The sequence below is a fragment of the Echinops telfairi genome, unplaced genomic scaffold, assembly GCF_000313985.2.
Source record: "Echinops telfairi isolate 266 unplaced genomic scaffold, ASM31398v2 ScPeMD7_443;HRSCAF=831, whole genome shotgun sequence".
NCBI lineage: Eukaryota > Metazoa > Chordata > Mammalia > Afrosoricida > Tenrecidae > Echinops > Echinops telfairi.
In genome coordinates this window covers 36,544,654-36,570,845 of record NW_022104341.1, presented here as the reverse complement: position 1 = coordinate 36,570,845, position 26,192 = coordinate 36,544,654, and the positions used below count along the sequence as shown (strand labels likewise).

General features: G+C 35.3%; 1 protein-coding gene across 2 annotated transcripts in view; it reads left to right on the top strand.

Moving 5' to 3' along the window:
• Window positions 1-26,192, top strand: part of PRKACB (protein kinase cAMP-activated catalytic subunit beta) — a 119,617-nt gene that overhangs the window by 34,345 nt on the left and 59,080 nt on the right. The window contains exon 1 of one of the 2 annotated variants that reach the window (XM_045291824.1): window positions 14,314-14,530. The exons of the other annotated variant lie outside the window; for it this stretch is intronic. Within the exon in view, the coding sequence (XP_045147759.1) occupies window positions 14,344-14,530 (187 nt within the window). The 5' untranslated portion in view covers window positions 14,314-14,343. Of the gene's footprint in view, window positions 1-14,313; window positions 14,531-26,192 lie in introns of those variants that run through there. 2 annotated transcript variants of the gene reach the window in all.

The following is a 26,192-nucleotide window of genomic DNA, read 5'->3' as shown; positions in this document are numbered from 1 at the left end:
AAGGGTACAGGGAAGGTGGGGTAGAAAGGAGGAACCGATTACAAAGATCTACATATAACCCCCTCCCTGGGGGACAGACAATAGAAAAGTGGGTGAAGGGAGACATCGGACAGAGCAAGACATGACAAAATAATGATAATTTATAAATTATCAAGGGTTCAAGAAGGGGGAAGGATGGGGGAAAATGAAGAGCAGATACTAAGGGCTCAAGCAGAAAGCAAATGTTTTGAGAATAATAAGGGCAACAAATGTACAAATGTGCTTGACACAGTGGATATATATGGGTTATGATAAGAGTTATATGAGCCCCCAAGAAAATGATTTTTTAATGATAAAATAAATATATATAAAAAAAGATGGTGCCCAAGGAAATTATCAGGGAATATTTGCAATGCTTAAAACTAACAAAGGATTCATGTGTAGAATAAAAGAAAGGAAAATATAAGATAACAAATTTATGAATAAGTGACCAGAAATTAAAATAAGATGATCAGTTGACACATTGAAAAGATATCTTACTTTATTAGTAATTTGTTGTTATCGGGTGCCATTGAGTTGGTTGTCTTATACATACCCCTTCCTCTCAGTTCCCTGGAGTAGAGTTTGACTCCTAGCAACCCTAATGGACAGGGAGGGACTATGACCTAAGGATTCCCTTTTAGATATCAGAAGTTCAAAAACAAGCAATCAAATTGATGTGACGGAGCATTGGCAAAGGGGAACCCCCAAACCACCTGTCAGATAATTGGAGAGTCCCTCAGAGAAGGGCATAGGGAAGGGATGCTATATCCAGGGTGCAGTATAGCACTGTTGAAACACATAACCATCCTCTAGTTCTTCCGTATGTCTCCCTCCTCCTATTATGGTGTCAGTTTTACCTCATTGATCCTGGTAGACCTGTGTATGTTTATTTCTATAATTAAAATTGATACATGAAATCCGAGATCGATAAACCCTTCAGAGATAGTAATGGGAGTAATGATTCCCTGAAGGTACAGAAAGAGAGGGGGGATGAGGGTAAAGGGAGAAATGTTAGCAATGACTATATAACCCCACTAACCCCACTTGAGGGGAACACTCTAGGGGAACGAATAACAGAATGGTAGGTGAACGGACACATTGGATGGTTTAAGATACGGGGGGAAAAGGAATAACAATAATATTTAATATATTAACAAGGGTTCCTGGTGGATAAATTGAGGTAGGGTGGGGATAAAAGCAAGCTGATATCAAAGAGTGCAAGAAGAAAAACAGTGTTTTGAAAATGATGGCGGCAGCAATTGTACAATAGTGATTGATCTAATTGAACTATGCATTGTTCTGATATCTGTAAGAGCTCCCAATAAAATGAGGAAAAGGTATTCTTACAAAACCATCAAAAAGTGTATTAAACAATTAAAAAGAATCCCCTTTTAAATATATTTTCTAAAGAGACGATACATGACCATGTGCAGGACACTAACACATGTACAAAAGGAAACGGGCATTAAAGAGCAAACTAACAATAATAGACAGTGACGGGCATGTGGAGGAAAAGAAACTGACACACTGCTGGTGGAAATGTAGAATGGTCCCGCCAATTGGAAAAAGAATGGCAGTGTCGCAACAATATTAAGTATCCTATCATGTGATCCAGGAATTCTACTCTTATAAATTTTCCCAAGAGAAACACATATTGACTTGTACATAAATGTTCATAATACCATTGTCCACAATAGCTAAACAGTGGGAAGCCAACAAAGGTCGATCAGCAGGTGAATAAAAATGTTATATATCCATTATATTCCAATAGGGTACCATTCAATAATACAAAGGAACAAAGTGCTGATATATGCTCCAACATGGATATACCTAAAAAACATGCTAAATTTAAGAATCCAGATCCTAAATATAAGAATCAAAAAAGTCCAGGTATTGTATGATTTCATTTATATGAAGAGGAAAAGCAAATCGAGATAGACGAAAAGTAAGTTAGTGATTGCCCAGGACTGGAGATGAGTGTATAATGACTGCAAATGGGTGTGAGGTTTATTTTGGGGGTGATAAGCATTCTAAAATCAGATTGTTGTGATTATTCAACTCTACCAATTTACTAAAAATATCATGGAATTATATACTTGCACAGGTGAATTCTCTGGTATGTAAATCATATAACCTCCTTTATCAACTCTCATTATCTGATGTCACATTTATAACAATAGAGATTTTTTCTGTTTTGAGTGTTTATGAGGTGGTGGGAATGGCAGCAACACTTGAAATATACAAGACTTTAAATGACATCATTAGATTGTTCTGTCTCTTCTTTGTCTCTCTCTCTTTTTTAATGGAGATTTCATTTTTTTTTAAATCATACAGCTCTTATCACAATCCAATACATACATCCATTGTGTCAAGCACATTTGTATATATGTTGCCATCATAATTTTCAAAACATTTTCTTTTTACTTGAACCCTTGGTAATAGCTCATTTCCCCCCCATCTCCATCCCTCATAAACCCTTGATAGTTTATAATTTTTTTCCCCACGTCTTACACCGACCGCTGTCTCCCTTCGCCCACTTTTCTGTTGTCTGTCCCGCCTGGGAGGGGTTATATGTCGATCATTGTGATAGGTTTCCCCCCACCTTCCCCTTCTCCTGGTATCGCTATTCTCAATATTGTTGCTGAGGGGTTTATCTGTCCTGGATTTCCTGTCTTTTTTGTCTCATTTGACTCCCGATTTCACTCTCTCTGTCTTATAGTTTTGATAAGATCTTTTTTTAAATCAGAAGCTGGAGGTGGATGTCACTCAAATACTGTTTCTTGGAAACTTTATTTTTATGATCATGCTTGGCATCAGAAATATTCAGAAAGGGTCATACTTTTATCTTTCTTATTTCATAGACATACATCTAATAAGGAGAACATTGCATCCTAAACTTGGGATAGAGTGAGTCCTAAAAATAAATTTTATTACGTTTTATGCCTGAGTGGCATAAATGAGTTGAGCTTGACTACTAGCCAAAAGGTTGGTGTGTTCAACTCCCCTGGCAGCACTGTAGAGCCAGTGACCTTCTTCCATAAAGCTAGTAGGAAAGAAAATCCCACAGAGCAGTTCTACACCGTGTGTCTGAACCAACATGACAGCAGTGTCTTTGGGTTTTATTCATTTTTACTGATGCTTAAACTTACAAATAACAACAGTAATAATATGTACACCTAATTTAATACAGTGATCCTTCACACAAATGAAAACACATTCAACTTCTGTCCAAAAGGAAACCCCAAATCTCATCAGTGCCTTTATCGCATTCATTTTCTTTTTCAACCACGTACTTGATATTATGCGCTCCTAGTGCTAAATTATGAAGTGAAACATAACATATAAAATTACTGGAGAAAGGAAAGAAAGATATCTGTGTTTATATAACACATGTACATACATACATATGCGTTCATCACTGCAAGCAATATGGGGACAATGGCTATTTCCTTGTTCTGCTTAGAAGTTAGAATTTGTAACTTTTCCTGCTCATTTGTAACTGCTCATTCCATGTCCTCTCTTCTAGCATATTATCTAGAAGGGTTTCTTTATCATGACAGTAAATTCAGACATCTTTCTTGAGTCACTGAGATCTTAGTAGTGTTTCCTGAACAAGATTATCGAAACAATCTCTTTATACCATTCATTATTGAAGTTATACGACGGTGCTCCACAGGATCTCCCAGGTACAGACGTGTATCTCTCGTTTGCCATTTTATAGCATGGACTTGTGACTTAGGATAACAAGACTCACTTAAGCCAAAATAAGAACTCCTTCATTCTTTTACCTTTTATTTCAGTGAAATGAGAAGATCAAAATACCACTCTTTTCCAGTTCCGTAGGTTCATTGTTATGTCCGTGGTAGAAGCATTCTTTCATGAATATTAAGCTTTCTAACTATGGAGTCCATAGTTAGCAGGATAGGAAAAATAATTTTTCTCAAGCTGATAATTAATTATGACACTATTGTCATCAAGCTTCATCAGGTCAGCCATTTGTTGTGCATTGGATCCTTTTGATCTATGAACTAACTTACAGCTCATAATTTGAATCAAACCCCATTGAGCCTACTACATTAAAATACTGGTTCAAATTAGCAACTGGGCACTACTTGGTTGCATATATCAAAGCATTATTACTGTATTAGGTTAAAGTTGTTTTAGAGTTATGAGAAATGTTTCTTTAATGTTTTCTTAATGCATAGAAAGATGCACTATACTATATACTAATATATTAAGATAAATATTTGATTGTTAGATATGAACTGTTTTGACTTAATATACTAATATGACTTACAGACAGATTTATAAGTAGAACTTGTTTGTAATCCAAAGCCTACCTGTTCTGTTCTTTTTTTTCCCAAATTATTTTATTAGGGGCTCGTACAACTCTTACTGCAATCCATACAACTATCCATTGTGTCAACCACATTTGTACATTTGTTGCCGTCATCATTTTCAAAACATTTTCTTTCTACTTGAGCCCTTCGTATCAGCTTCTCATTTTTCCTCTTTCTGCCCCCCTTGATAATTTATAAATTACTATTATTTTTCATGTCTTATCATCTCAGTCCAAATTGCCATTCATTTTTTGCCAGGACCTCACAGTAGGTCATTTTTCTGTACTTCCATTTTAACCCTCAACCTCCAAACACCAAACTCACTACCATCAAGGCAATTCTAGCTCATAATGGCCTCCCAGAACAGAGTAGAACTTTCCTTTTGGGTTTCGGAGGCTCTATGCCTTCATAAGAGTAAAAAGCTTCATCTCTGGTGGATTCCAACTGCCGACTTGAGGTGAGTAGCCGCATGTATAACCCGCTGTCACCAGAGCACCTTTGTTTTACTAATAGTTGGCATTTAATTGGAGAAAGAGAATGCACCTTATTCTTCTCTGAAGGTCTTTAATTTAATGTTCCCACGGGCTAGCAAATCTCTCCCTTACCCTGCCTTTTTTTTTTTTTTTTAACAAAACAAAGCATTATATCTTAACTTGAAAAGTTTCCTCTTGTGGCGTAATGGGTCATTGAGCTATGGTTATAAGACTTCTGGAGTGTTGGAATATTTCATTAATCTTTGGTTATTGTCTGAAAGAGTAATTTAAGAAAGTCAATGAATAGTGTAACTAGCCCCAGTTTGGTTTCAGTAAGCCTGATCATTTAGATACAATTATGTAAATATCAAAAACACAAAACAAGCTACCTCTAAAGATTAGTTATAGTTAAAATTGTAACTACAGGCATCAACATTATAAAGTACCTAAGTTTATAACATTTAACAAGATGACCATTAGTGTCATGGGTAAAAATAACACTGTTTTTATAAAGCAAAACTTGTACAGTAGAGCTTACAAAAGCCAAAACCTGGAAGAGGAAACTTGTTAAAGAAGGAAACACATATTTTTCACTAAGTTAAGCGATAGCAAAGTGGTAAAGCTGTACTCTGTCAAAGTAGGAAAACTTGGGAACCTCAGGAAAGCAAAGCTGCCCTGCTGAGTTCTGGATCTCACACTTTACACTGTAAATTAATCTTGCAAGAGCATGCCATAAAAGACATCTCAAAGGAACAGTTGGATCATATCTAATCATAATTTTGTTCTGTTTGCCTAATATAAGCGTAAATTTAAAAGTATTGCTATAAAATCATAGACTTGATTAATTAAATAACATGTTTTTTTTTAAAGAATAACCATTTTCTTAAATAGCTATTAAAATGTGACATTACTGTTTCTTGACATATCTCCTATCAGACATATTTTCAGTAGGTCTATGCACTTATGAAGACAAGATACTTCTGTTTCCATTTTTCAACCCTTCATATAAATAGCCACTGAATCAAAACCAACTCCACGGTACCGAACAGCAGCTCTTCTCCAAAAAATTTTGCGCTCTTCAGTTTGTTCCACGTGGAAATGTCAGTTTGAGCATCCTTGAGGTTTCAAAGTGTGTTCCTTTGAAATGTTCTTTACGTTTGGGGAACAAAAAGAGCTCTGAGTGTCAAGATCAGGGTTGTAAGGTGGAGGGGGTAAGGTTGTCCAATGAAATTCTTGCTACCCTTGAAGAGTGAGCGGATGCTTTGTCTTGGTGGAAAATAGCCCCTCAGTACAACTTTCCAGGCTTTTTTCTCACCATTGCAGATTTAAATGTTCTTAAAATTCCATCCTGTTATTGTCCAATGTTCCTTGAGAAAATCTATCCAGATTATCTTTTTTAAACTTGTCCCCCCCCCCAAACAAACAAACAAACAAAACTGTTTTTATACCTTCTGAGCTGACATCTGTACTTCGAATTTAACTGGTCCAGCAAATCTGGGAAGCTACTGTTTTGATTGGACTGTTTCTGAAGACGTCTTAGTGGGACTAAGACAGGCGTCTTATGGAGAGAACTAGTCTGTAGCCAAACAGTGCTCTGAGCTACTTGTTGAAATACATTTTATTTGAAATAAACCAGTGCATGTATAAATTGGAAACCTGGTAACAATACTTTCTGTCATACTCTTATACAATCTCTCTACTATTACCAGCATATGATAGGGCTTCAGATAGTTCATGGAATGATTCAACTATCTTTTAATTCCATTTTATTGTGAACTTTTTGAAGCTCCCTAGTATGTTCTTTCTTTGTTTTCTGGAAGGCTGTCGCCTCTGTTCTCCAGACATCCTATTTATTCTTATCTTTAAGGCTTTCTTTAAAAACCTTCCATCTTAAAAAATTCCTATAATTTCACTTTCGTGAATGATCTGTGTTACTTTCTCTGACCTATCTAAATCCTGCATATAACCCCAAACCCTTCTTAATTTTAACACATTCTCTAATAGCGTACCCTGAAGTTCCCTTTCTCCTCTTTGTAACTTTTTAAATTTTAATGTTTCTTAAATAGAAAATGCTAATTATTAGGGATGCTCAGTATGTAAGAACTATTTCACTAGCATGTTTGTGTTAGTGTGTCATTAGGGTTATTTTCTAAAAGGAATTGTTTTTTTTTATAATCTATAACAAGTTAGCTCTATAGACATCTTTGCCTGTATTCTACAGTTAAGTATTTGATTATATGTTGTTGTTAGTTGCCATTGACTTACATTAGAAAAAAGCATTTATAAATCACTGCCATTAAGTTGATTCTGAGTCAGCAACCCAATTGAACAGGGTAGAACTGTTCAGGTTCTGAGACTGTTACTCTTTACAGGAGAAGAACGCTTCATCTTATTCCTGAGGAGTTTCGAATTGTTGACCTTGCGGTTAGCAGCCCAACTCATAACCATGGTGTCACCAGGCTCCTCTTTGTTTATCTCTCATTGCCATTCTCTGAGTATTCCTGGGGGTACAGTGGTTAATAGCTCAATGCTACTGGAAAGGTTAGGGGTTCCTACACAATATCCACTCCACAACAACCACCCAGTGGGAGTACTGTGTGGCAGTCTGTGTACATAAAGATTTGCTACTTTAAGAAGCCTATGGGGTAGGGTTGCAATGAATTGGGATTGATTAGAAGACTTTGGGTTTGGATATTCTCTATTTCTTGCATTGTTTATTGGATTAAAAATAAATACCTAGTTCTATGGCAATAACGTAAGTTTATTGAAACTTAAATCTTTAAAGGAAGGGTCTACATCAATACCAAAAGCATTTCAAAAGATTTTTGAGCTGCTAACTACCAGGTCTGTGGTTCAAACTCACCATTGACTCCTTGGGAAAATGATGAGGCTGTCTGCTCGTGTGAAGATTTACAACCTTGGAAACCCTGTATCGGATCAGTGTGACTTGGACTCAACCTGATGACAGTGACTCTGGGTAGGTTTGGAAAGGGTTAATAATTTATTAAAAGCTAATCTATTTATCAAAATAATGACCATTCTTACAAAGGAATGGAATATCCACTAATATAATGTTATAAACTCAAATCATGAGCATTGTGTCCTATTTGAGTGGATGTAGGGAAATGGGGGTTGTGCTATACAATATAGAATGTATTTGTGTATGAGAAGAAAATAAGTTGAGAGGAAAGCCAGCCCAACAATAGAAAAAGCTACTAAGTCAAACAGAAAGTAGTAATCTAGCAAATAAGATCTGAAAAATGGTTTTAATACATTATTAGTGAACGTGCAGAAATTTCCCAGTTCTTTAAAAATAGCTACAAGACATTCTGTCTTTTGTTAGAAGAATAAAAAAACACTGGAAACAAAAATGTGCTGTTAAACTCAGTGAGCGGTATACTCAACTCTATATTAAAATTATGTATTTCTAGAAAAGAATAATGAAGTTAATTTACTTGGTGGTATTACTAGTAGTTGAACTTAAGTAAAGCTGCATGAGTCAGAACAATTAATCATTCATCACAAATGTTCAGTTATCTCTGGTGTATGCACTATACTAATTTACTGTGCCTATGAAATAAGAGAATTTTGTGTTTTTTTCCTTCTATTTGATAACTGTCACTCCATGCCATTCAGTTGATTACAAATCTTAGTGACCCTGCATGACAGTTTAGAGCTGTCCTGTGAGTTTCTGAGACTATTAATCTTTATGTTTGGGTTAGTCTGGGTACTTTAGAGAAACAAATCAACAGAAATTCATGTATAAGAGAAAGTTTTATATAAAGGTTAAGTGCACATCAAGAAAACATCCCAACCCAGTGCTGCCCAAGCCTACAAGTCCAACATTAACCCGTATGTCCATCACCAATCCACAAAGTCCTTCTCCATCTCACCAAACACAGGCAATGATGCCAACTGCAGGAGGAAAGCTGAGTCAGTGAACGTGTAACCATTTGGCTTCTCCTCAGGGATGTCTTGCAGGGAATGAGCCTTGACAGCTAAAGCAGGGAACTGACTAAGACAGCTGCACCCTGGTCTGACCATCACAAAGCAAGAGACCTGAGAACTAGAAAGGTGAGGCTCACTGGGCCATTTAGGCTCCCCCCTTCAATTAACCCCACATGTGTTTATCGGCCAGGTTGGCACAATAAACTAACTACCTCGTGGTAGTAGAAAACCTCCTCTTCCTCCTGCAATTGATAGCTAGAGGCATCAGGTTGAGTTCTTACTCCTTGTTGGAATTTGAATTTTGAAAAGTCATTTTTAAAACATTTTTAATTGTGTGTATAGACTATGTTGCTATTGAAAGATTAGTTTTAAATGTACTTCCAATGACTTCTGGAATACTGTGTACTTGGGTAATACGTTTAAAACTTTTAAGAAAATATATATAACATTTCCTACTTGTAAGCTAGAAAGTTATACTAAATATAAATATATACTTAATACATTATTTAAAGGAGATTTCTTTGCAAATTTTTATATTAATGTTAAAGGAGCCTTTACCTAGTGTTGTTCAGTGTCTATTCTTCATTTAAAGTTATTTTCAGAGTGTAGCTATCTTAACTGCAAAAATTTTTAAAAAGATATAAAATATATAAGGTAGTTTAAGGCAGAGAGAACTGACACCATTGATAATTTCAGAATAATACTGTTTTGATGTCACTGGGATTGCCCATTAAGATCTCTTGCATTCCAGCCAAATTTTATAAACTTGCTTTTAGTGTACTCACTACTTTCTCTTAGACACATTCCAGTATTATAATAAAACTCTCAAAACTAACTATCATCAAGTTGATTTCAACTCATAATGATTCTATAGAACAGAGTAGAACTGCCTTTTTGGTTTCAGACTGTAAATCATTTTGGGAACTTACAGACTGAATTTCCTCTGTCGGACCAGCAAGTAGGTTTGAACTGTTGACTTAGCAAACCAATAGAGCATTAAAACAGACCAAAAGACATACTCAAAAACCTACAGTGATTAAAAAATAGAGAAAGAAAACCTTCATTGAGCTATTTGGTTGACTGAATGCTTTTAGTGAGTAAGATTTAAAATATATATATTAAAGTATACTTTGATTTTCTTCTATCCGATTAAATAATATCTATATGGTTATTAATTGGCTGTTATTTTAATACTAGCCTACAGTTTTGTAATATTATGTCTACAAAGCAGTTTCTCTTATATCATCTTTTCTAACCACATACAAAATCAGTGATATAAGGAAAATAATGAATAATTTTGCTTTGTTGTCAAGGAAACTAACTGTAAGGACCCTGGTTCAGATGTATCCAGATATAACTTTGAAGAAGGGTCTGGCAATCTACTCCCAAAATGTCAGTGGTCATTAAAAACCTTATGTGCAAATCTACTTTGAATCACATCAAGTCTTATGTGTCAAAATCAACTGACAACAATTGGTAAATTACAGAGTATTTTGTTTAAATGTAAAACTTATTTTTCCACAATTAATTTTACAATTATTTAATAAAAGTTTTGTTAAGATTTCAGCAAATCATGTTGGTCAGGAAAAGGCCTGGACAATTGCATTGAGGAGTTTCCTTCCATCACAATGATTAACCTGCTTGTTTTAGAGTGTAGTATGGGCTTTTCTGTGAGAATTTCATTGGGAAATATTACCCCATGCACCCTACAGCCCTGACCTTGAACCCTGAGACTTCTTGCTGTTCTCCAAATTCAAAGAACACATCTGAGGAATGAGAGCCAGAACTGATGTCCGACATGGTGTAAATTGAAGAGAACAGACTTTTTTTATGTAGGTTAGAGAGATAGAAACACTGCCTTCAGAAGTATATAGACTTACTTTGAAGAAATGTGGAGGAACAACAGCTTCACATTCTGATGTTTTTGTTTAATAAAAAGTTTCTGTGGTATTCCAGTAATAAGTTTTTACCACCCTGGTATTTTAGATATTAGAAATATAGACTCTTATTGCTTATTTTGTTCCCATAGATTTACCACCACCACCACCACCCCAGTTTATAGGTTGTCTTTTTACTCTTTTGATAAAGTCTTTTGTGAACATAAGTATTTAACTGTTAAAAGGTCTGAAGAATCCATTTTGTTTTCTGTTGTTTTGTGCATTCATCATATTTGATAATGTATCATGAACAAAAAATTAGACCCATAGATATATATCTATATTTTTGCCCAAGAACTTTATGGCTTTAGGTGTAACTATTAGGTTTTGTTCCATCTTGAATTAGTTTTTGTATATGGCTTGAGGTATGGCTCTTGCTTCATTTTTCAGCATGTGGGCATCTCGTATTTTCACCATCATTTGTTAGCGACTGTTCCTTTGTGGGCATCTCGTATTTTCACCATCATTTGTTAGCGACTGTTCCTTTCGCGCTTAATAGATTTGTCTCCTTCATGGAAATCAATTGACCATAGATGTTTACATTTATTATAGGTTTTCAGTTCAATTCTCTTGGCCTTTGTGTTTATCATTAAACCAAGACCAGGTTTTATGATTACTGTAGGTGTGTCATGTAATATATTTAAAATTGGTCTGCATGAATCCAAACATTTTCATAGTATAGTCTTAAAACTGGGTCGATCTATTTAAAGGCTGATTTCCCCCTTCTTCTCACCCTCCCTCACACTCTTCCCCCTTGTTTATAATACTGCATTTGAAAAATGTTTACTTCTTGTGGTAATCAGGATAGGACAGTGGGAGTCATGATCTAGGGTTTTAAAACCCTAGGTGACTTTGGGCAATTCACTTAATGTTTGTAAGTTCTTATCCTAAGACAATGATAGTAATATCTCTCCATTTACTTCATTTATAAGGAGCTGATGAATCCATGGAAACCATGTTGTATTTTTCAAAGTGTTTTGCAAATGTAAGGGATCATTACATTATTTAATTAAACTCTATTTATAGAGAGCCTATTACAGAAAAAGGTAGGTGCATAGCTAGAACAAATTAAAAGTTCTGAAAATGCCATGAGAAAGAGTAGGAAGCAATGTATTAAACATTCATTTTAATTATGGAAGAATTCAGTTTTAATTAAAACTGTAGTTGTTTCTTTCTAGCAGTAGATGCCAGTAGAGTCCTTGGTTTTTTGTGGGGTTTTTTTTGGCTTTGTTTTGTTTTGTTTTTTCAAATGACATTCAAACTGCCTGAGGACTTCCTTTACAACATAGCTTCCTGATCATATTACCATATATAGAAATACTGCACTGAGGACACTGTTAGTTCCACTAACAAGTTGGAACAGTCTTATTGAAAGTATGTGCAGAGTTCAGATGAAGTTTAGAGATGCTTATATAGTGACTATTTTTGTTTTGGGTTGAAATTACTTTTAAGTAAAGCTTATATGTTATTTTAAATAATCTCAATACTAGTTAGAAATTTTGAAATTTCTTGTAACTAACTTGAACAACTTTAAATATAAGTCTGTCTTGACATTTTGTTTTAAAAATTAATAGGATGGGGCTAAAGATTAATTTGTGCTTTGGCAAGGGAATATTATGAATATAATATTTTGGAAGAGTGGATATAGCCAAAAGAATGAATGATTGAAGGGGTGACCGTAAATGGATCACTTTAGTAATCCATATATATAAAAATAAATGATAATGGAGTTCAGAATGAATAAAAATTAGTAAGTAATTGAATATTGAGTAAAAGAAGTTCAATATTCTACAGATTACTGTAGACTGTATATAAGAAAATTAGTGGTTACTGGATTATTTACAAATACACATACATAATAAGATTAAAACATTTTTAAATGCTTGATTACTTAGGGGTCATCAAACTTTTTAAACAGGGGGCCAGTTCACTGTCCCTCAGACCCATTGGAAGACCAGACTATAGTTTAAAAAAAAAACCATGGACAAATTCCTGTGCACACTGCACATATCTTAGTTTGAAGTAAAAAAAACAAATGGGGCAAAAGCACCCGGGGGAGCCAGATAAATATCCTCGGTGGGCTGCATGTGGCCTGCGGGCTGTAGTTTGAGGACGCCTGACTTAGACCATGTTTTCATTTGTTAAAAATAAATGTATACTTTATTAATTCAAGATATATTTTATTGAATAACTAAATACATGTATTTATTGAGTTCCTAATATATGCATTTCATTTATAAATTCAAAATTTAGGAAGATACTCATAAACAGCAAATTTTAGAAAAAAATGGTAAAATCTATAGGAATAGAAGAAAGAGTAACTTATTTGTCTAGGAAGTATGTAAAAGATTTCACTGTGAAGAAGTCACATTTGTGGTGAATTTTGAGGATGAGCAAAATTTTCCACAGGAGAACAAGACAAAGGAATTTATCCACTACCACGCGTAGAGTCAATCTGTGCTCAGAAAATGTTTATTAAAATTTGCAAAAAGTTATTTAGCATCTGTTTTGTGTGAGACTCATGTCAAACATGAGTATGCAAAATATAATTTACTAATACATTTTTCAGATTAAAAAATATATTTTTCTTTATTTTTGTATAGTCCTTACTCAGAGCTCAAGTACTAAAGCGCACATATTTTGTGTCCTTTAATTTATTAGTCTCAGAAGATAAGCCATGAACTTCCATAGGTTCCTTTTGTTTTCCTGTAAATAGGCAGTGGCAAATTTTCTTTACTTTTCTAGGAGCTGTTTCAAAGTAAGACCACTAAGTCAGGGATCAGGTAAACAGTGGTCATCAGTGTTAAGGCCTTAAAATAAATATGTCTTAACTGACTGGAAGGGATTGTTTTTTTGCTACTGAAATTTCTTGCTATGGTCACTTTTAAATCTTAAATATTGTCTCCACATTTTACAATGTTTTAAATGCATATTTCTAATGTTTACTTGTTAGCAGATGATGTTATAAGCAATACTGACCTACTTTTTGTAGTTGACGTATATATTAAATTTAAGTCAATGATTTAGCAACATTTTTTCCTCAGTGGAGAATTTGACACGTGTGCTCTAATCTTATTTTGTGAGTGTTTTGTCCTATCCACTTCAGATTAGTTTCAAAATCAACTAAGAAAAGCATCCCCGAAATCTGTATGTTAGCGAATTTCCTGGGGGAAAAATAAAACTCTTTATTTGAACCTGTTATATTTGGAGAGTAGTTTGATTCTCAGTTTTAAGGTTGTAGGATTGTACTACATATAGTTTCCCCCCCCTTTTTTGGTAACTTTTCAATCTGCAGTCTACTATATGTTTAAAATTTTATACTTAATACTCTAATTGACTTTTAGATTAATACTAAAACACTGCTAATTATAGACATTGCTTTGTTCTACAGATAAATAGTGCAAAGTTTAAAAGTCATCTCAAGTTGAGATGAAAAGTTTTGCTGAGAAAAGCTTAGTAATGTGCTGCTTTATATTAACAGGAAATAGAACAGCAGTAGTGATTTGAATACCCTGCCAACAGGAAGTTTGATACATGCGTAGCTCTTCGCTTCAGTGTAAGAAGTTGTTGAGTTCCTTCTGGAAGTATTTTCAGCTGCTTTAAGTAAAGAGTAAGTGCACATGAATGGCAGCTGATAGAGAACTGCCGTGTAACCAGTGTGCTAGTACAACTACAGCTCTACAGAAATTAGAAGGCTTTGCTAGCAGGTTATTCCGTAGACACGCTACAGGTGCTGTACATGATCAGAAAGCAGCTTTGGACAATGACAGTCTGCGTTTCTCTGAACAGGCTGCCTCATGGGAGAGATCGAGTAAGTTTAGTTTTTTGGTTTCTTTGCTATGTGTTTTTAAGTGATATAATTAGCTGAAAGAGTCCTTAGAGTTTTAGAATCAAACATAAAGATGGTTTTTTCTTAATTTTTGTCTCAACGGTTTGTATAGGATATTCTACAAAATGAAGATGAAAGACTAGCCTTCAGTTTTACATTAAGTTGAGTTGAATTTGGTTGTGTAAAGTTTTCTTTTATATATATATATATATAACTAAGTTGATTACCAGTTGGAAAGTTTTCTTCAAATAATTTCTAGATTATGTTAATGGATTTTATTTTTTATTTTATGTAAAAACTAAATGTATAAATTTTAGAAATGACGGTCAGTTTACTCTTAAGTTCCTATACCTCAAGAGACAAAAAGACACTGAAGTTATAAATTTCTATTATGCTTGCTATATTTTATTTTTAAATGTGCATCTGAGTTATTTCAGTTTAACAACCTGGATTTTCTAAACTAAAATCATAGTTTGATTAACCTGTGTGAAATCTCCTTTATAACATTATGAATTAAAATATTTCATCATTGTATTTTATGTAATTTATAATTATAAAGGAAAAAATTAGTTATGCATGCATCACAATTTTCTAGACATTAAAATGTTTGGAGTTAGCTCTTAGCTGAAATGGGAATATGAGACAATTTGGGGGACATCTACTTTAAAAGATAAATATCACATATAGACCCCTTTTCACATTGAACCCTCCTCAAGGTATTATTGTAATTCTGATTAAAGGAACAATAGAGTTACCATTGGTACTTTTGCCATTTTTTTGTCATTGTTTGATCATCAAATAGGGTTTGCCTCTTTCATTTAATTATTCCTTAGCAGTTAAGGAAGATGACTGCATTTGGGAAAAAGAAACAAAAAGGAAAAAAAAAATCCTTTTCAAAGTTTATTATTTAGTTTATGTAGCTCATTCATAATTCTATGAAAGCTATTTGAATTACATTTTACTGCATTTTTTAACCTTCTTCAAGCTATGTGAGAACTTGAAAAAGAACATAAATTTGTATAAAATTATTTTGATTACAAACATTTTGATGATTTATAGTTAGACCTTAGTATATTGAAAATTGACAGGTGGGGAATTTCAATATCTCCAAGTTAATGAACTATTAAATATTGAATTAGTAGTATATTACTAAAATTTATCGTGTAACAAAAGTTTGTTTTCCACTCTATTTGCCATATTCTGTTAAATGTCAGACTCCTAATTATTTTTATGCATTTCAAAGATTTTCAATCTAAAGTTAAATGAGAATAGAGGGTAGTATTTAATTTGTTTCATTAATACTATCCCTACCAAAAAAAATACTATCCCTACATAATAGGTGTTTAATAAGTACAAAAGTAAATGGTATGGGTTTTTAATAACTGAAAATCAAGTCGATGTCAACTCATAGTGGCCCTGTAGGACAGGGTTATTGAGACTAAATATTAACGGGAGTAGAAAGCCTTGTCTTATTTCCTTTTAGATGTATAGGGTCTTTGATATTTTCTGGTACATATTTTAAATTATAGCACTGGAAGTTAGTATCATGAGCTTTAATTTCTTTTGGAAAAAAAATACATACTGCTAAATTAATGTGGTTTTTAAAATTTTTACTATAAAGCCACAAAATAGCATAAATAGGATCATTGTTCACCAGTAAAATTGGGAGCAAACCTTTTAGCCCTGTGCAAATAATAGTCATTAAACAAACAAACACAATTCCATTGTCAAGTCCTTTCCAGCTCATAAAAATTGCACAGTGTAGGAAATGCTTTGAGTGCATGTGCATTAACCAAATATTTTTCCACTTTCTTACCACAAGATATTATAAAAGACACAATTTTATATATATATATATATAGAAAATTAAAAATTCTGGTGACATTCACCTGCTAACCACAAAGTCAGTGGTTCGAACCCACCAATTGCTCAATGGGAGAAAGATGAGACTTTCTACTTCTGGGAAGATTTTTAAGTTTTGGAAACCAAAAGGGGCAGTTCTCCTCTGACCTACATTGTTTCTGTAAGTTGGAGCCGACTTGATGGCGGTGAGTTTGGCTTTGGAAGGAAAAGTGTAGGGGCTCTGGTGGTGCAGTGATTTTTGTCCTCGCCCGCTAAACAGTAGTTTAAGCCCCCACTGCTTTATGGGAGAAAGACATGGCAGTCTTCCTTTGTAAAGATTACAATCTCATAAACCTCTAGGTGGCAATTCTACTTTATCTTATAGGGTATACATGAGTCAGAATTCAACTCAACAACAGTGGGTTTAATTGTTGGGTTATTTTGGTTTGGGGGGTGGGTAGTAGTAGTATTGTGGACATGAAGCATAGGGCTCTAGGTTCTTCTATGGACTGTATTGACATGGGAGAAAACACAGATAGAGTAGAAACAAAGGAATCCTGTTGTTTCACAACTCTGAAATTTATTTTTCTGGTAAAAACACCTTTTTAATTCATTTGCAGCTTGAGATACAGAAGAAGTTTTGACTGTATGAAGTTTGCATATAGACCACATTTTTAAAAGCTCTTTAAGGCAGTTGACTTGCATGACTTGTTTAACAAGATAAAGGAACGTAGTATCTCTTGAAGATAAACACTCTAAATATGCTTGTTCCAAAAGTGCTATTTTAGGAAATCCACTAAGCATAGAAACTACATGTAACCCCTTTATTTTAAATTAGGTTCATGAACTATTGAGTAAAAATTTACCAAGTTAGGAAGATATGAAATAGTAACAGGCATTAGCCCAAGGTTATATTAGTCATATATGTGTGTACATATATGTACATATGAATATGTGTACATATGAATATATGTAATATATACAAACACACACACACACACACATATATATATATAAAGAGATACAGAATAAGGGTAGAGTGATTTTTAGGTGCATTTACTGTGTTTTATCATTTACCCTAAATTAGATAATATGAATAATTGTTTCATAACAATATTTAAAAGCTGATTCTATGTGCATGTAAGCCCATCAGGTTCAAAGACAATTCATGGAAGCATTTTACTTTATGCTCTGACTTGAAATGAATGGGAATATTGACATTTCCTTGAACTCAGTTTATAGTAAATTTATTATAGTTACATTTTGAATCTCGATCATAAATTGTGTGTTGATTTTTGTGATGCTGAACTTGACTGAAGTTTAGGTGATTGACTCTATGCAATAATGAATATTTTCATATATATATACTATATACTTTCTGCCTTATGCTATAATAAATAACACTTTGAGGATAGTTCAATATCACCAAATACTTTACATATTCTTCTATTCCAAGGTTTGATGAGCTATTTTTCAGGCAGACACAAAACCATATCAGTGAATCTTTTATTTAAATACTATTTTTATAAGTGTGTACCTCGTACAGTTATTCAGATATGTAAGGGTAGCTAAAGTGGTTATCAGAAGCCCCCATGGAACTTGTGGGTAAGCATTAGACAGATAACCATAAAGTCTGCGTTCAAATCCATTAGCTTGTTAGGCTGCAATTTCTAGAAAAATAAAAACAGGATGCTCATATATAAATATATATATATATGGATGAAATTTATATTAATAAAGAAATGTATATCAACAAAGTGGCCCACACAAGTGCAGAGCAGGCAAACCCAGCCCAACTCCAGTCCATGGATCAGATGTTAGTGGAAGACCCTTCCTGACTCAGCAACTGCTAAATGAAGACCCAGGAAAATGAAGCAGGAGGTGGGAAGACCAGTAACAGGGCAGAGGAGACATAATTGAATGGATCCATGGCAGAGAACATGGCAGGTCACTGACAACTCCCCAGGAAGCCATATGCGGGATCTAAGGCCCTAGGAAGAAGCAGAGGAGGGTTCTTTGCAACATCTCTTTATACATATTAAATAGACCACATCCCCAAGGAGGTGCTGTCAACATATGACTTGAATGAGAGGTTGCCAAGTTGACACAAAACCTATTACACATTGTAAATATAACAGTTTGTTTATTCATTCTTCATTTCAGTTTCTATCAATAGCTATTCTGTAACTTTTTGCAATGAATATTGATATACTTATGTCTGTTTTTTGTGGGATTTTCTTGCCGAGGAGGGCATTTGATTCCACAGCAACTAACAATAGCAATAAATGGCTAATGACTTTGAATACCTTTTTAGGTGCTTCTTGGCCATTTGAATATTCTCCTTTGGGAAATGTCTATTCAAATCCTTTGCCTATTTTTAAAATTAGGTCTTATATTTTTGTTGTTAATGTATGGAAATATTTTATAAATTTTAAATATTAAACCCATGTCTAATAGTTTCCCCCCAAATTTCTCCCACTATTTTTAACTTTCTTGATTAATTTCTTTGATGCACAGAAGTATATTAGTTTTTATGAGGCTCTACTTGTCTATTCTGTCTTTAGCTTCTCATGCTTTTTATTGTCCAATAGCCATCATAGAAATTTACATTGTACAATTTTGTCCACACATTTTTTCTAAGAATTTTATGGGTTTGAATTTTTCATTTAGGTCCTTAATCTATTAAAATTTGTATGTGTGTGTGCCCCCGCGCATGGAGTGTTAAGTTAAAATCTTGATTCATTCTTCTGAGTGTGGACATCTTCCTTTCCTATTGGATGCATTTATTGTCCTTGCCTTAGATCTATTGGCCATCTCACTGCCTGTTTAGAGGTTGACTAGAGAAACAAATCTAGAGACATATATGTATGAGAGAGCTTTGCATGAAGAAGTAACTATATATCAAGCAAACATCCCAGCCCAGTTCAAATCAAGTCCATAAAGTCCGATACTTGTCCATAAGTCCCTCCAGACTCAGTGAGCTGCATGCAGTGCTGCAAAGGAAGGTCACAGGCAGGCTGGTGGATCAAAGTCTTGTGGATCCAATGGAGGTGGATTCATTTCCAGGGCTCTGGCAGGTCTCAGCTTCGTGGCTCACCAACAGGAAGATGAAGCAGAGAAAGTTCCCAGGATCCTCCTTGTGAGAAGGCCACACCCACAATATGGTATCATCAGGCTGTGACTCCACCTCTACATTCTGTGTATCAAATTGACATGAAATTATGTAACTACCACTCTGCCATTAAATCAATGCCAACTCATAGTGACCCTATAGGACAGTATAGAACTCCCCTATCTGTTTCTGTGACTATAACTCTTTATGGCAGTAGAAAGCCCTGTCTTTCTCCCAAGGAGTGGATGGCAGTTTCAAACCACAGACTTTGCAGCTAACAGACCAACGTGTAGCCACTAACTATACCGCCAGTGCTCCTCCACTGATCTGACCAGAGATGTATGGGTTTCTTATGGTCTATCAGTTCAATTCCATTAGTCTCTGTGTCTGTTATTATCCTGTTGCCCATCTGTTTGACTATAGGCAGTCCTTGAATTTTAAATGAGATCCAGTCTTGTGTCTTTAAATCTTTACATGGAATTTGTGAGTTTAAAACAGGTGCCTGTGGTTTTTATTTAGCCTCATTTTAAAGCAAGAAAAGGCTGAAAGCCTTTTAATGAATTGTAAAAACTGCACTGGAAGCAAGTGAAGATTATTTTGATGAAAAATTTCTTGGAAGTAGGCACTTTTTCAATTGTTTCAAAATGAGGACAAATTTACAGACCATTAAAGGGCAAGTTGGAGTTATCCATAAATCCAACCTGTGTAACCATGGGACTGCCTGTATAATAGCTTTATAGTAGTAATATATTTCTTGTTGTGATTTAGGTGAAACTTTACAGAGCAAATGGGTTTTCTATACAACAATTTAGAGACATTTTATTGTGTGACATAAGTTGCAATACCCAAAATGTAACAGTACTGTTCTACTTCCTCCCAGTATTTACTGTTTTCTTTCCTTTCTTATCCTTTCTTGCCTTCTGAGCTTTACCACTGGGCATTTGCTGCCTTTTTTATCTCCCATCATAGATTGCTCTAATGACTGTGTACCTACCTTGCTGGTGTTATTATTAATATATAGGTCTATAATTTGATTGGAAATCGAGTGTTGGGGTTGAGTTCAGTTCCATTTTTGAAGCGTATCTATGGGCCATAGTCTTTGGGGTTCAACAATCTCTGTTGGGCCAGTATGTCTGGTCTGTTTTGTGATTTTGTTTTGGTCCTACCGTTTTTCCTACTCTCAGACTTCCTATGTGGATTCCTTTTGGAATAGTTAGCAGTGGTAGCTGGTCATCATCTAGTTTTCTGGTCAAGGCTGTGGATGCTATAGTTTGTGTGGTCTATTAGTCCTTTGGACTTCTGTGCTCATAGATTTTCTTTACATGACCACTCACAACTTAGATGACCCCATTTGCCACTCACCAATATAGCATGTAAAATACTGTCTTTGTGAACTGTGTTATAACAATTGACCTTGGTACCCCCTGAAACTATAATCCTGAGCTCCCAGGCCCAGTGACTCATTCCATCAAGGTATTTGGCTATGACTAAGAGGTGTTCATAACTTTACTCCACAAACATCAGCAACAAAATTGCCATTGGTTTGATTCCAGCTCATAGTAACCCTATAAAATAGAGTAGAACTCTTGCTTTGGGTTTTTGAGACTGCAAATATTTACAGGACCAGATAGCCTCATCTTTTCGCCATGCAGAAGTTGGTGGGTATGAATGACCAAACGGCAATTATCAGTCCAACAACTAGCTATCGTGCAATCAAAGCTCCTAAAGGCTCTGCTATATTTATGGTTATATTTATACTAAAATTAAATATATGTGTAGGAATATACTCTGTGAAGCCTATATATATTTGCATGTGTAGTTTCATTCACCTTCCCATCTTGGTTCGGCTCAAATGGCTTAAGTATTCAGTTATAACTTCTTGTTTCTGTGTTTCAGGATATATGTAAAGTAATATGAGTTGGAGTTGACTCCATGGAAGTGGGTTTAGTTGATTTTGTTATATAATAGTGTTTAGTTTTGTTGCTTTAAACTCCTGTTCTCCCAGTGTCTTCCTTTGCCTTGATCACTTTGTGCTAATCTTTTTATTGTATTTTATCTTTCCTTCTATCCAAAATAATACTTGTCTACCTTCTAGTTAGGGTTTCACCCACTTTTCCCTTCCCCCCATTGGGAACCATTAAAGAATGTGTCTTTCTGTGTGTAAATGTTTTCTTGACTTTTTACGATAGTGTTCTCACGCAATAGTTATCCTTTTGTGATTGATTAATTTCACTTAGTATAATGGCAATAATGTCCTCTATAGATTCATTCATGTTATTAAGTGTTTAACAAATTCATTGTTATTCCTTGATATCATGTAGTATTGCATGTATGTACCGAAGTTTGTTTATCCATCTCTTGATGAGCACTTACTTTGTTTCCACATTTTGAATAGTACTGAATATGGGTATGCAAATAATCTGTTCATGTCCAGCTCTCATTTCTCTCTAGGATCTATATGCCTAATAGTGGGATTGCTGGATCATGTGGCATTTCTGTTTTCAGTATTTTAAAGAAACACCGTATCATTTTCCGCAGTGACTGCATCATTTTACAGTCCCACTAGCAGTATAGGAAGGTGGTTCCGGTCTCTTCACCCCTTTAAACTGATTTTTTTCCTAGTTACTCTGTCCTTTATTGAAAGTGTTATAGTAAAGTCTCCTATTATTAGTGTAATGTTATCTCTCCTTCTGGTGGAATTGATTTATGTAGTTTGAGGCTCTGTCATTGGGTGCATAGGTATTTGTTTTGCTTGTGTTCTCTTGTTCAATTGAATTTTTAATGATTATATAATGTCCTTCCTGCTCTCTTTTGCCTTAAAATTTATTTTACCAGAAATTAATGTTGTCATGCCACCTTTTCTTTGTTGCTGTTTGCTTTATATATATTTTTCTATCCTTTGATTTTTACATTGTTTTTGTCTTTATGTCTAAGGTGTGTCTCTAGTAGACACTGTATTGATGCCTCATGTTTTCATACCCATTTTGATATATCTGTCTCTTGAATGGGGTACTTACTCCATCTACATTTGGTGTAATTATCAACAGGTATGGATTTATTGCTGTGGGTGTCTGTGTAGTGTTGTTTATTTCTTTGCTCAATATATTTTTCTATGTGGAGCTCTTTTTGTGCACCGTTTTCTTATCCATTGCTATTGCTCTAGTGTTTACTGAGACTATTATGTCTTTTCTATTTTGGTGAAAAGGCTTATTCCTTTTCTTCGAGGTTACCCTGTAATGTAATGTTACATCTTTCCAGTTTGGATGTTGTTGGTTCCGTCTTGATATCATTTTTAATTCTCTCCATTTAGATGTTCTGTAGCTACATCATTTATCCCTCTTTTGCTTTGTAGTCATCATAATTGACACATTATCATCTTTGACTCACTGTCTTGCAGGTTTGTTTTATTTAGGCTATATCTAGTTGTATTTCCAGATGATGTTATCATTGTCTTAATCTCCAGTTGTGGTCCTTTATTGTTAGTTCCTCTGTAGCATATCTTGTAAGGTTCATCTGTTTTTACAAATTTCTGTTGATTTGAGAATGTCAAATTTGCCATTTGCCAAAAACACAATTTTGCTGGATACGAGAGGGTACCCCCTATCACCTTCAAAGTACTCTCCATTACACTTAATACATTTATCAAATCTGCTATTCCATTCTTGGAAATGTTTTTCAAACTCATCTGTTTGGATGGCTGTGTTAGACAGGGTTCTCTAAAGAAACAAAACCAGAATGCTAATAATTTTATGTATATTTGTACAGATAGATAGATATATAACATAAGAAATAAACAGTTAACTAAATTATAAAGCAGTACAAATGGCTCAGTGCAACTTACTCCCGTGAGACACGTGAGACACAGGCAGTCCTTGAAGTCTTGAGGGTCTCCAAGTAGTCCTTGGAAGAGCAATTCAGGCTATCCAGGCACAGGCAGCAAACAGCAAGGCAGGTCACCAACAGTCAGCCAGGTGACAGGGCGCGACAGTCTCCAGCTCAAGAGATGTAAATTCCAATATTGTGGCGAAGCAGGTCTTGATCTTGTAGGAACCTCAAATTACAGCAACACAGTCCACAGGTTAGATGTCCCACAGGTAGTATAGCTTGCAAATGGAGGCGCAGAACAAGCAAGGCAGCTGCACACTGGTCCGATGATCAAAGAGCAAGAGACAAGAGAGGTGAGGTTTGCCAAACCATTTATCTCTCTGCCCTTCAATTAATCCCATGTGTGTTCATTGGCCATGCTGGTAAAATAACTATCTCACATGGCTAACACCACCTCTTTGGTTTTATCCTTTACTTCTATGTCATCAAATCACTGTCCTTTCATGTCCCTCTGCATTCTTAGAAACAAAAAGAAGTTGCAAGGAGTAAGGTGCATGGGGCAAGAGAGGCATACTTTTTTTTTTTGCCAAAAACTGGTGCACTGACATGGCTGCATGAGCAGGTGCATTGTTGTGGTGGCAAAACCAGTCCCCTCTCTGTAACAAATCAGGCCTTTTTTGTCACACACTGCTACACAATCTTTTCAGGGCCTCTAAATTGAATGCTTGATTAACAGTCTGACCTGGTGGAACAAACTCTCTAAATGCACTCTGAATAGACATTGTCGTCTCTTCAGGAAGTTGATGAGGTTTGTCATCAATAGACATTTCACCTTTTTTAAACAAGAAAACTACTCGTACACTTGAGTTTTTCCCAAAGCGCTGTCCTTGTAAACTATGTTCAACATCACAGCAGTTTCTGTGGCATTTTCCCTGAGCAGGCAATGCAGTTTCACAGCTGCATGCTGTTCTCTTAAATCGACCATCACAAAAAGCGAAGTTCAAGTGAAATTGCTTTTTTGAAAAAAATTCACTGTGTTCTGAGAGAACCTTCCCAGGTGATGCCACTGGGTACTCTAGCAGAGTGAGTTGCTCAATGCCCGATGAGTTAGTTAATTGTGCCAGCCTGGCCGATAATCACATGTGGGGCTAATTGAAAGGCGGAGGGATAAATGGGTGGTGAGCCTCGCCTTTCTAGCTCTCAGGTCTCTTGCTTTGTGATGGTCACACCAGGGTGCAGCTGCCTTATCAGTTCCCTGCTTCAGCTTGCAAGATTGACTTCCTACAAGACATCCCCAAGGAGAAGCCACATGGACCTATCCCGATGCAGCCCTGGGTGCTGGAGCAGCTGTGTGGAGACGCCTGCTAGTGCTGAGATGCTTATTCGTTCACTGACTCAGCTTTCCTCCTGCAGTTGGCATCATTGCCTCTGTTTTGTGAAGTGGAGGACTTTGTGGACTGGTGTTGGGTTAATGGGTTAATGTTGGACTTGGGGGCTTGGGCAGCATTGGGTTGGGATGTTTTTGTGATGCACACTTTCTTTACATAAAACTCTCATACATGAGTTGCTATGGATTTGTTTCTCTAAAGTACCTAGACTAATAACACCCGACTAAGGGGAAAATGCATACTACAAAAGCTCCACTCCACCCAGCGCAATTCCAGGATTTTTTTTGGCTACTGCCTAGTATATAATTCTTGGTTGGCAGTGTTTTTGTTTTATTTTAATTCTTTCAGTTTTATATGTCATGGCATTGGTTCCTACATAGTTTTCTGCTCAGAACTCAGAATTTATTCATATTGATTTTGTTTATCTATTTTTGAGATTTATTGTCTCTGGTTCTGAAAGGTTTGATTATAATTTTTTAAGTGATTTTTCAATGATTTATGATCTATCCTATTTTGCAGTTGTTGAGCATCTGGAATGCGTATGTCATCTTTCATGATGAGAAATATCCCAGCTAATCTTTGACAACTCTTTTGAGTTTGTTTGTTTGTTTGTTTGTTTGTTCTCTCTCCCTGTTCTGGGATTCTGATCATAGTCATCTTGTTGGTGTCTTACATATTTCTTAGGCTTTTGTTTTGTTTTGTTTTCTAGTTTTTTCTCTATTATTTTGGTCTTAAGAGATTTGTCTTCAGTTTCACTGTTTCATTGATTTATTTCTACTCCATTATCTTTATAGCATATTATCTAGTTTTGACATTTTCATATTACTGTATGGTTTTCTATTTGCTATTTTTGTATGGTTTCTAATTTTCTCTCTGTCTATTGATTTTTGTGTATAGTTTTGATTTGTTTCTCAAAAATTATTCTAGAGTTTTGTCAGTATTTTCCTTGAAGGTGTGTGTGATTTCGTTGAACTTTCATTCCATAGATGGTATCTAAATATAATTCCATTGAATTCTTTATTAGGTAGTCCCAAAAGCATTTCTTTCTCCAGAAGATTTTCTGGCCTTATAATTGCTGGGGAAATATAGAAAACCTGGGTGGAGTGAGGGATGGTGGGCTTTGGGGTGTTTGGGGGGCATGTTGAGGAGGATGGGAAAGGACAATATGGGGGAGGGGAAGGGAAAGGAAGGAGGTGTAACAAGAAAGAGGAAAAGAAGAAAAAACTAAAATAGATATGACACGGTTTTGATGTTAGTTGCTTAAAAGGACTGTAGTGTAAACATAGTGTGCTTCCTGTGAGCCTGTGCTCTACTGGGTCAAGGGTGGGTGCTACTGAATGGGCAGGTAGTGGGGTTGGGGTACTCACTCAACCCAATCAAAAACAAACAAAGATTGCGGCATGGAAGCGGTAAGAGAGGGAGAGGAAGAAAGAAAGGGCGGGGGGGTGGGGGTGGGTAGGAATGTATAGGGAAAAGC